This window comes from Sabethes cyaneus, chromosome 2 (genome assembly GCF_943734655.1).
Source record: "Sabethes cyaneus chromosome 2, idSabCyanKW18_F2, whole genome shotgun sequence".
Lineage (NCBI taxonomy): Eukaryota > Metazoa > Arthropoda > Insecta > Diptera > Culicidae > Sabethes > Sabethes cyaneus.
In genome coordinates, this window is record NC_071354.1 from 55,533,305 (window position 1) to 55,545,862 (window position 12,558).

Below are 12,558 nucleotides of genomic sequence, written 5' to 3' on the forward strand. Positions count from 1 at the left end.
CTCCTGGCGAAATATGGATCCTCTACCCTATTAGGGAATAACTAGTTTTGCATTGTGTGGCATAAAAATGCCGATATTTTTAATAATTTGTAATGGATAGGACGGGAATAGGCAATTACGACGATGTAGCAATATACCCTACTTCCAATTTATTACCGATCTTCCGATTCGGCTATTTAGATACATCAAAAAGAGAACCGGGTTTTTCGAAAGCATTTGTTTTCCTTTAATTGCGTGTGAATCCGAAAGCGGTAAACTCTAATCTAATGCATGCACTGTTTCTGTCTATATTGTTGCAAGGGGATTTTTCAAAACCACATCACCACCATAGAAACTACGATCACAATACTACAACCTGCCGTGGACTGCACGTGCTGCTGCTGCGGTTCGTTGCAATCGCCGAGGTATGTACGACGAAACTTATTGAAAATTCATTCTCTACATTTATTATGGTAAAACGTTTCGGTCCGAGCTTCAGTCTTCCATTAGCGGACAGTCGGCGAGGTTCGTTTGGTTCGTGTGATTCACCCGGCGCTAGCAGGTAGTTTATTGCAAACTACTTGACCAAATTTTCGCGAGTGATTAACTGTATATTTGCTGGTTGTTTGTTTGTTTTGCTCCGAATTTCACTTTCTATGCATTTATCGTTATTCTTTTCGACAAAATCGCAAAACCTGCCGCGCGCACCATCAACCAGTTGCATCACGCATCTTCTTCGATGCGGAATTGATAGGAATCGATGCTATAGTGTGAGGGGTTAATCAAATTGTTCGTTAATTTTAGGCAGTTGGAAAATGGAGAAGTAACGAACATCGGTGTCTGCTCGTGACGCCACACCGTGATCATACTGCAGATCAATAAACCCGCGCTGCATGGAAAAGAAACGTTACCAAATTGGTGCACTTTCCCCCCAAAATCAAGCCGAAACAGTGATCCGTGAACCGTGTTGATAGTGGAACAGTTACTTCAGTGTAGTTTTGGGATAACAAATGTGATTTTGACAAAGTGAATGCAGACTTGAGTGTATTTTCGATTATCGAATTATCGAAAGCAGCTCATTTGAAGGGAATTCAGTGCAGTGCAGAAGCAAAACCTAATAATAATTACGGAGCCAACTATATTCAGCGGTAAAACGGCGCTTAACGAAACACCACGATAAGGCAACATGGTTTCGACCCGATTCGAAGTATCTAGCTCACCGGTAATTATATACGGATAGCACGTAATTGGTTTTCGTCCCCTGCCTCTTGCCTTTTGTTTAACTTTAACAGGACAATTAAAGGTTATGATTTTCCCAATATGCACTTGCTTTCAGAGGGAACGAACCTTTAGTGCGTACTGGAACACTTATCTGTAAATGTTTACAAGATTGCATCGCTAGAATATTGGAATGTGTCAAACAATGAACGCTTGCACTTTCAGTAGGTGAAGTCTGTAGATTGCTAGAGTAACGGAAACTTATCGCTTAGATAATAGGTGTGAAACTTGGTTCTAGAACACAAGCTAATTTTTTTTTTTTCATTAAGAATCGGACACGTGGAATATAGTTTTGTACAGTTTTCACAAACAATTTTCTTATCGGTCGTTTAAAATATTCTAGAATCGATATTAAAAAATAAATCAAAGCAAATACGTTTTCAGTCATTTGCGGAAATATGAAATATATTTGTTTATAGATTGTTTCACTTCCGTATAGATGATAGATAGCGGTGACCTTTAATTACTCGATTAATAATGGAATAGATTGAAGCCCGCGTAAAATCGAATGGCTTTGATCGATTATTGTGAGATGACTGACATGGAAGTAATAGAACTATTTATCAATCCAATATTTTTGACCTGGACAAAAGAAATTGCTCAATTATTCGGCTAGTAGACTCTTTTGTAATCGAATATATTGACTCAATTAATGACCAGCAAAAATTGTTCGATTAATCATTCCTCTATTCTCATAAATAATCAAAAATCATTTATGATACGTTTTTATTCATTGAAACTATTCAAAATCTGATGAATTTTATTTTAGTTTTTTTTTGTTGAGAAACTGGACCACTGCGTCCATCATTTTGGAAAATTATATATGTCCCGTTTTGAGCTACTACGGTTCAAGTTTGATATACTGCTCGTTCTCTCTGCACTCGACACTCGACAGTGACTGAGTCGAGCCGAGTTGCACGGCGTGACTTACAGAATAGGGCCCATAAGTTATACATAATACGATCGACTAGTTATGACGGTAGATAGGGGCACTAATTCTTCAGCCTACGTCTATTTTGAACCTACCCTAATTTCTCTATATCCCAGGGGGGAAACTATAAGCGTTATTATGTAATTCGCGTCGAGCAACTCGACTCGATTCAGTCACTATCGAGTGTCAAGTGCGGGCAGCATAGCGGCTCGATGAAAAACCAAAGCATATAACCCGAAAATAGAGTTACGCTCCATCGCTTCCATCGCAACAGATTAAGCAGCTGAGGTATCACCTTCCATTAGTCCTTGCCCTGAACAATCATCAATCAAACCTAATGAAAACCTTCCCCATCTTTCGTCTGACTTTCGAAAGGCTGATCGCCGAAGCATTGCCAATTTCTTCGCCATTATCGACTGGTTTGATGTTCTAAACGGAAATAATGGCGACAATGCTACCTTGACTCTTTCGCACGTAATTAGGCGTGCAATCTATCGACATTCTAAATTTATTTATTCAACATCAACAGACTACAATTGTCCCAAATATGGTCTCTTATACTATTAACAATCACTCAGTCAAAAAAATTACAAACATACACAGAATTTCTTGAACGTCATTGATATAGAGAAAAACATAGAAAAGTTTCGGCGGATAGTTTTACGTGACAGATTAGAATCAAATACAGCGGCAACTCTATTAAAGACTCGCTGTACTCCGGTCATAGCTCGGTCATGTTTTGTCCGAATTGGTGCGTTGAAATGGTATTCGCAGCATTGCATCATTCCTTAGTGCCGTTCAGATTAATCATTCCCAAAATTGCCATTCTTCTCTGCAACATATCAGCAGCAAACAAAGCACTTGCGACGTTCCTCCTTCGCACCTGAAGTGTCTCCACATGGATCAATCGGCATCGTCTCTCGTAACTCGGCAATTGGGACGGATCTCGCCAAGGTAGATGACGGAGCGCAAAACGTAAGAAGCGGCGTTGAATCGACCCGATCCTGGCCATTCCGTTTTGATAATACGGATGCCAGACAATGGAACCGTATTCGAGAGTCGAACGGATGAGCGAACAGTAAAATGCCTTGAGACAAATCCTAGAATTCTGGATGCTTTGTCCACAATGTAGGAAATGTGTCGTCTAAACGATAACTGACCGTCCAAGATAACGCCGAGATCCTTCACTTGGTCGACACGTGAATTAAATTTAAAATAAAATTAAAAATAAAAGTGTCAAACTCTCGTTGAAGACGGATTGCATCGACCATGGAGCGAATCCTCAAGTAAATCTTCAGATCATCGGTGTAAGATAAACGAGGGCCTTCAAGTACGTGGTTGACATCATTGAAGTACAGCAGGAAGATTAACGGTTCAAAATGACTGCCTTGTGGGATTCCACACGTGGCCGAATACGCATCAGATTGAAAACCTTCAACCGTCACTATCAGTTTCCGACATGCGAGATATGAATTAAATCAACGCACACACTTCCGCCGATACCTAATATTTCCAATTTGGTAATTGCAATAGCACGATTGATTTTGTCGAACGCCGCAGATAAATCAGTATAGATGACGTCCGTTTAAGCACGATCCGCTAAGCTTTCCGCAATATATGATCGCAATATATATCGTGGTTGATCTACCTGCGATGAATCCATGTTGATCATCTCTTAGATCTTATTTACAGCGTAACAGCAGCGGAGTCCTGTGCGTAAGATAGTACATTCGCTTTACAGCGTGCCTTTCTTGACCCACGAACTTCGCCTGAAGATTAGGAAAAGGACTGAGCTTAGGACATATTCGACGATCAAGTTACTCTGGTTGCTTACAACATACCGCTTATGGTCTCTTGAGCCGCCTCATAGTTAAAATCTTCTACTGAAACCAGCGCAGATTGCATTCCGTATGTGGTTTTTAAAAAAAGCACTTTGAAGACCTTTTAGTCCCCCACCGGCTCGTGTTTGGTCTTTCCATCTAAAGCTGGGTATTTTCGCTTGCATGGAAAATACCCAGCTTTGATTCTTTGATGTTTCCTGTGCGCAAAAAAGAACAGATGACAACAAGCACTGAAGAATCTCATCGTTGTCTCATCATCGTCTCATCAACTTATAGTCATTACTCCGCTACCGTCACATTGTAAACAATACTTGAGTGATGATCAACATGGATTTACCGCAGGTAGATCAACCACTACGAATCTTCTATGTTTCACATTATATGTTATGTAAATCTTGTCTGCGGCGTTTAATAAAATCGGGAAAGACTCCTTATCAGGGGCAATATTTTACGTTGGTTCAGTTGCTAGCTTGTAGGCAGTCAACCAATTTTGACAATTTCAATTTCAGGTTTTCAATCAAATGCGTTTCCAGCCTCGTCTGGATTCCCACAAGGTAGTCATTTTGGACCGTTAATCTTCCTGCTGTATTCCAATTATGTCAACCACGTACTTAAAGGCCCTCGTTTATCCTTCGCCGACGATTTGAAGATTTACTTCAAGACACACTCCAGAGAGTTTGACACCTCTATGAATTGGTACAACCTGAAATGCATGCTCGTCAATGCTGAAAAATGTTTATTTCTTTCGCCCATATTCGACATTCTGTCATTTTAGACTACAACCATCTTGGTACCAAAATCGTGTCGTATCGACCAGGTGATAAAGGATCTCGGTTTTATTTGGAGCAGTCAGCTATCGTTTAAACGACATATTTCTTGCATTGTGAACAACGCATTCAGAGCTTTGGAATTCATCTTCCGCATTGCTAAGGGCTTCATTGACGTATATTACCTCAAGGTATTATTATAGTATTCACTCGTATGTTCGACTCTCGAATACAGTTTCGTTATCTAGCATCCATATTACCAAAGTGGGATGGAAAGGATTGAGTCGGTCCAACGTCACTTCTTACGCTTTGCTCTCCGTCATCTACGATACGATCTACGATGGCGAAACCCGTTCCGCTTGCTGAGTTACGGAAGTCGATGCCGATTAATTCACTGATTAATTGAATTCCCTTTTTTTCTGAATATTGCTTCAAATTTATTCAAATTTGACGAATATGCTGCCAGGAAAAATTGCTAATGTGCGTTTCACAAAAAAAACTTGACCATAATTGTTTAACCAATTGATTGGCGATGTCATTTTTAAAATTTTCTCAGCTTGCACTCGTCTGGCCTAATATTACTTTATTTACTCTACTTTTTGTTTGATTTCAAATTTTGCACCAGTAATGTCAATTAAATTTCATACATTGGCATAGGTAATAAGGCTCTCTAAAATTAGTAAATTTCACCGCAAGACTAACATGTAGGGGACAGTAGTCAACAGTGGGTTATAGTATTTTTTGGAAAATAAAGTTTATTACACGAAAAATGATTGTAAACCTGAAAATTTCAAATAGATTGAAGACCTCATTGGCACCTATCATCGGTAAACAATTTCTAATAATTTAAAAATTTGGCTCGATGGCAATATATGTTATAGGGAAATCACGATTGCGGTGAAATGTATTTCCGTCTCTGCTTTTTCGATGCTATTTCCCTATTCTAGATAAGATTAGACGCAAAAATAATCTCCATGAAAGCAGACTGACGATAGTAATATGAAAAGCCTAAGTTACACGGCATGGCCCAAGACTTACTTGGTCGGTCTAAGTGTGCTCAGCAATCAACACTATCAACACGGTCGGAATCTAGACGATACCGACGCTGACTATCGACACGATGACGCACCGAACCGTCCTTGTTGTTTGCTGCTGTGATAGAACAGAGTAGCACTGTCAAGAAAATGTTGTTGTAGCAATGTGATTCCACGAGTACTCCAACCCCACAGGAGGCAATGGTGATAATAGTTTTATTAAGTAACTTTTAACTTAAAGCCGTTCAGTCCATGATAGTAATGAGGAAAATGTTTCAAATTTCGGAAAACTGAACGCCTCTTATCATTGGAACAAAATAATAAACCAATTTTTCAACACGATAAAATCTCGAATATGTATGAATGGTAGAAACACATATGTATAAATTTATATTCGGAACTAGTAATTTACTAAAAAACATTACTCCCTACAAAACAGCAGCCGTGCGAAAATTCCACGCGTCACATTTTACGACTTCTTGCAAATGATTGACACTCTTCATAGCCCTAGTTTCGTGGCAATTGTTAGTTTTTCGCATGTTTCTCACACGGGCTGCTCCTGCATCTTTACTGCAATATCTTTACTTGAGATTCGCTGTTTAATGACTCTCGTAATAAGCACCATCCATAATCTCCTGAATACTGTCATCACATGACTGGTCTGTTCGAAGTGGAAAAGTTACAGTTCGTTTTATAATTTTGACAGCACTGTGAAATAAGATGATCATAAACTAGTATGTATAATTACAAATGTCTTAATTTGTTATCCCTCATACTGTACCTGTTTAGTCATAGTTGCAAAAAGTGTGTTGCATCCAAATTATGACCAAATACGTTTGTAATTTCGTAGTTTAATTTCATCCAGTACAAACATACGATACTTCCGCATTGATTAGGAAGTAAGACCAATTTCGGACAACAATCTGCGCAGATCGATTAGTCATGTTCACCTTTGATGGAAGGTTTACACAATCACTGAAGCTAAACTATGCATTATAAAAGCTGTTCCGTGCCTACCGTAACTACTAACCTGCCGGGGTAAGCATGGATGATTTGGAAGATGAATTTTTTGGCCACTGACTGCCGTGCCAGCCCGCTGCCTTTGCTCGGACACCGCTGCACTGTGGGATGTGTTTTCGTAACGCCCGTGCAGATCTACATCAACGGTTGCTTTTATAGTCTTTTGGGGCAATTATTCATTTAATTAGTGCGGTGCGCATACCGCCGACTTACCGACCAAGTTTTGCAACACGCGAAAAATGAAACCACAACAGAAGAAAAAAAACTGACGAATCATTAAAATTGAGTTTCGTGCCTTGTACCTATTTTTTGCGCTTCGGTGGCTGTAGATGGATAGATGGATGTAGCCGTTTCGAGATTTTCTATTATTTGCATCGAAATCAGCATTGCTTGATGCTTCCCGCTGCACCAACTATTGGAAATCAATCTTGAAACTGATCATTATCTTCGGAAACAAGGTTTGTCTCATGGTTTACTACTTGAGAAATTTTAGTGTCAAATTATTTTTTTCTTGCTAGAGAGCAACATTTTTATTGTACATCATACAATTTGGATCACTCTAAACGCGAAGGATACCATTGGTATTGTTTGCGTTACCGACTAAACGTATTCTATTTCTGCGTATTGAATACGTACCACTAAAGTAAATTGAAGATATGCTATGGATTTCTCAACGATAGATGTTAAGAGTATTGTGCTCTTATGCACTTGTGTTTAAGAAGATTTTTGTGATCATGAGAGGAAATATTTGTGTAACCATAAATTTACCGAACAAAAATGGTTGTCTTCAATGTTCTATGTACATATATTCGATTCAAGCCTTGCAAACTTGCATCTAATTACAAATAGTTATAAAAGCAAAAAAAATCTGCTTTGATTTGACATTTTATAAATCTATGAACTCATTGCAGTAAAATTTATTACGTAGAAGATCACCAAAAGAGTTCAGAGATCCATTCAACACGTAGAACAATAAAACGTTATTTGAATAAATTGTATTCCTATCGTATCGTGTCATTCCAATGACAGCAGACGGCGGCGCATCGTGGGGTGAATCATCGACCCGTGGTATGTGACGGAAGTCTATCAGCATCGAAATCGCTGCTTCCGCAACGAATCAATTAATAACAATTCATTCGGCCTTGGTGTCGAAAGTGTCGCAGACCGATTAAACTTGGCGCATCTGCTTGTCCGAAGTGTCATTTGTTTATATTTTACACAGTCTAAAGCGGTTAACCTCTAGTCAGACAGCGGGAGGCACTGAACTTTCAATGTGGACTACCCATAACGAGATTTGAAACAACATTTTACGTAATATCACACATTCATATCAAACTAGCCAGATGTGTTATTTAATATGAGAAATCATTTCATCTCGCAGTTACAAGGCCAAAGTTTTCGCTACGCTGCTCCATCGTTTCGCTGATTACACGCACGCATAAATTACAACGTCCGATCGATCGCTAATTAGTTAAAACTAGGATTTTCCTTTATTAACATTTCATTATCATCAATGCAGCCTGTGAATTGGAGGAACAATGGAAAAATAAACAACATGTTTTAATATTTAAATTAACTCATTTTTATTGTGAACTGCAAAAATTACTACGGAATTTTTTTATTATCAGATGAGAATTTATCTCAGCATCACGTTATTTGATCGCATCATCAACGCTAATTTTCGAACCGCAATTATATAAAATTAATCAAGGACTCTTGAATTAGCCAAGAATTACCCTGTGATTTCAGGTCAATTTTCAACTTTAAAATGTTTTTGCATCAACGTATAAAACTAAAGGGCAAAGAAAAGGGTTCTCAAATGACAGAAACATCAATTTGCATTTATTTTATGGCGAGAAGCATAAAAAGTGTCAAGTGTCAGTTGAGTTGATCCGAGTTAATTGAAAATTTCATTCATTGAAGGCAAACAATAAAGATAATTCCATTTTCTTGCAGCCATTCATGTTTACCTTGCAATTACTGCTGAGATATGGAGTAGTGCAGAATTTCTCATTATCGTTGATCTAAAAGCGAAACAACAAACACTAAATGTAAATAACTCTAGCGGGTAAATTATTTCTTAAGATGCCATAGTGAAAATGCATTTTCGTTTAGGCCTATTTTTTATTGCGTTAGCCTTCACTCTATGTTTGATTTGCTTCTATCATCTTCTATTTTTTTTATTTTCATTAAAAAAAATGATAGTGTACTCGTCCCAACAGGTCGAAGGTTCTTTACTATCACTACTAGACCTAGACCAATTTGATGTCTGTGTTTGGGAAGTACGCCAGAAAAGATGACAAAGGCTCTTCGGCCCAGCAGAACGAAGATTTTTAACGTACAATGATTGAATTTTTCTAATTTGCCATCTGTGTTCGGGAAATGCGCTACAGCTGTAGTGCGCATAATTGCCATTTCATTGAAAGAGATTGAAAAGTGAATGTATTGTGTTGTGGCAAGGATGTGCTTCTGGGAACGAATGAATATCTTCGACGCGGGGAAAGGGATGGCAATTGAAACAATTTTTGGCTTCTGTAAGGTAACTTTGTTTTAATTTGTAATTTTGTTTTAGATTTTGTTAAATTGTATCCAAATGCACGTTTTAACCAGGGCAACTATAATATTTCTCAGACTCAGACCCTCGTGCTTTGAATGAATCACGTGGTTCGGTTTAAATAACATTACGCATTATGGCTCAATGTGATTCAAATCTACAAATACAGGCTATTATATTTTTGAGCAATGATTCTAACTCATCAACTGAAGGCTGTTTGGAACATATGATTGCCCAGAGATTGATTTCTTTTCTTCTCCGCTGAGTTTACGATCTTCAATATTGAAAATTAAGACTTTTCTTTAAGAACCTCTCATTGTCACTACGTCTAAATGAAAAAGTACTGGAGAACTATCAACCAGAGCTATTCCTTTCTTCAAACCCTAGAGACTAGAGAAAATTTGCTCTGTACCGTGAAGAAAACAATGGACAAGCAATTAAAATGTCTGAATCAATTTGTTCTATGACCTTAAGAACACACATTTTGTAATGCTTCGGTAGAAAAAATCGTCCAAATGTAACGAAAATGACGTCCATTGCGCTGCGCAGCAAAGCATCGGATTAGAATGGATTCGAGAGAGAGAGAGAGAGAGAGAGAATCGATTTTCCTTCAGCATTTTGCAGTAAAATACTGAAAAGTGAAATTATTTTAAGAGCACGTCATAAGCTTGCTACTAAGGCATTAATTTCTTGGCTCCACAGTGACGGTATTGTGCTTGTACCACTGCACAACGGAACACCATCATACAAAACTTAACCAAAAATCAAAACTTACTGCATATCAGCTAGAAACAGCATCTTCAATTGATTTTGGCTCACTAATTTTTCCAATTTTGAACTTAAACTACTCATTAAGGTTGTTCTCTACGATAAAACTGTACCTTGATGTGGTGTAGGACTTTTTAATTAATCAATAAATGAGCAGCGGTCACGTTTAATTCCCAATGTGGGTATATATGAGAATTTTTTTTTAGGAATTTCAAATGAGATTCGGGGTAAAAATTACCAAAGGTGATTGTTGGGTTGTTCAGAAAGTGCCTACTTCTGAATAAGAACGGAGATCTCTAATAACTAATAGTTCTAAATTAATCGGACTCTTGAATTTCTAATAAAAATTATATAGAAGAGGCGGCTAGAAATTTAATGTTACTAAGAAATAATGAGTAAAGTCAGCAGATCCGGTTGGATATCGAAGAAAAATTTGATTAGTGATTAAAATACAACTATTAGGGGATGCAAATTTCACGTTAATTTTAATCCTATATTTTACATAATTCATTCACTCCGTTAGAATGAAGGAAGGAAGAACTTCCTATTTAAGAAAGGAAGAGAGTGAGAAGAGGTAAAGTAAACCGCTGAAGAAAGGTAGGAGTAAAATATTTAAAAATTTTAGTTAATTCCCAAAGGGAAAAAAATGTTTCGACGTTTTAAAAAGAACCGTCGCTGATTTTGTAAATTGTTTTTTTTTTTGTTTCAAACATGAAAATATATTCTCTGTATTCAGATTGGCAAGAAAAATGCAGTAAATATATTTCTAAAAACAGAGTCTCTGTTTTGGGCCCAAAAATTCCGAAATTGTGCTTTCTGCCGAAAAGTTAATGACTGCTCATTTCCCCTTAACGTTGATATGGTATGTCATTCAACAGTATTACGCAGTTGTAACATTATATCTATGCAGGCTGCGGGGACAGTGGGCCGCTTGGTAGCGATCGGTTTTTGGGGTTTGACGACGGATTCCTCCCGACGATTGGGAGGCGGGTGCGACTCTATGGTTTAAAGCTTTTCTCGGCTACCGCGAACCCCCACTTCGTGCTGCGCTCAATGTATTTTATAGACCTATCTTGGGACTACATAAATGCCCGGGAAAGCAAGATGAAATTTATTCCGTGAGTCGAGCCATGAAAAGTTGATAACCATTGATGGTCCGAGATATGTCTTCCTTTTGGTTCATTTGGAAAATTCATGACGGATGCACGGCTGAGGACAACCGACTCGTGTAAGGCGGAGCTAAAGAGATCTCCACATTCTTCACCATACTACATTTTTCTCTATACAACTCAAGTAGTACAAAATGTCCAGGGCAAACCACATTTACAAATTCAATAAAACTATTACTTTTCCTCTCATCATCATTATCATCATCATAATCATATTTAAAATATGCCATTCCGGCCTTTAGCAGATAGATCTCAAAGTCAGTTCGTGGAGTCCGCATAGGCCCGGATGACTCCACCTGCGGTCGTAGGCATGTCGGTTAAGCTTGGGGCTCTACCTATATTTTAGTGGACGGCATTGCCTGTCGCGTCAGGTAGAATGGGCGTTTGAGGTCTCCCTGATACTCTGATGATTAAAACATAAAAGGGCCCGGCATACGCTATTAAGCGATCAGCTGGACAAAAACAAGAAGGAAAATACTTATTAAGGTTGTTCACAAAATTGAAAAATTATTTCACTGTAGAACGATTTTATTTGGTTTGTTTTGATACAAATTTATATCGCAGAATAATCGACTTCATTTGGTTTTAGGTTACTAAACACAAATTTATAGTTAACCTTCTGTCTGTACAAAAATATATTTACGTTGTCTGTCCGTTGGGGTCAGGTAAATTTGACCCAAGATTCGAATAACCATATCCCAGCGAAAACTTAGCAGATTATCGAATTTTAGATATTTTAGAAAAGCAATTCGAATCGAGGAATCGAGAGCTATCCTGTTCTTTGTGCTCCGATTTTACATATTTCTTCCTAATTCGGCCGTTCGACCTCAGCCAAACAAAATTTGAAACGGTTATGTATAGGACATTTATAGAGCTGATTATGACCTATAAAATTGCTAAACTAAGTATTGCTCTATCCTGAGCACTCCCGGTTCACACTGTGCTCAAAAAGCGCTTTTTGTGAAAACAGGAATGCGCCTTAAATACAAAAGAACAATAGGGGAATGTCGTCGTGGTTGGGCCGCGTTTTTGACATTCGCCCATAACTTCCGTTCCAAAAAGAATTTTTAAAATCCAAATATATCGTTGGAAAGGTCTAAGAATAAGCTATACTTCTGGCAAATCTTGCACTGATTGCTTAAAAAATAATAAAGTTATAGACATTTCCGTGAAGACGAAAAATGTTGTCATACTCGGGCCACGTTGTACAGGTTGGG

The 12,558-nt window shown here is 38.1% G+C and overlaps 1 protein-coding gene across 1 annotated transcript in view; it reads left to right on the plus strand.

The window, feature by feature from the left end:
* The first annotated feature begins 517 nt into the window (after positions 1-517).
* The window catches only part of LOC128734037 (peptide transporter family 1-like), a 28,773-nt gene continuing 16,732 nt past the window's right edge, over positions 518-12,558 (plus strand). Inside the window, exon 1 of the mRNA XM_053828010.1 lies at positions 518-1,201. Coding sequence (XP_053683985.1) covers positions 1,166-1,201 — 36 coding nt within the window. The 5' untranslated portion in view covers positions 518-1,165. The remainder of the gene's footprint in view (positions 1,202-12,558) is intronic.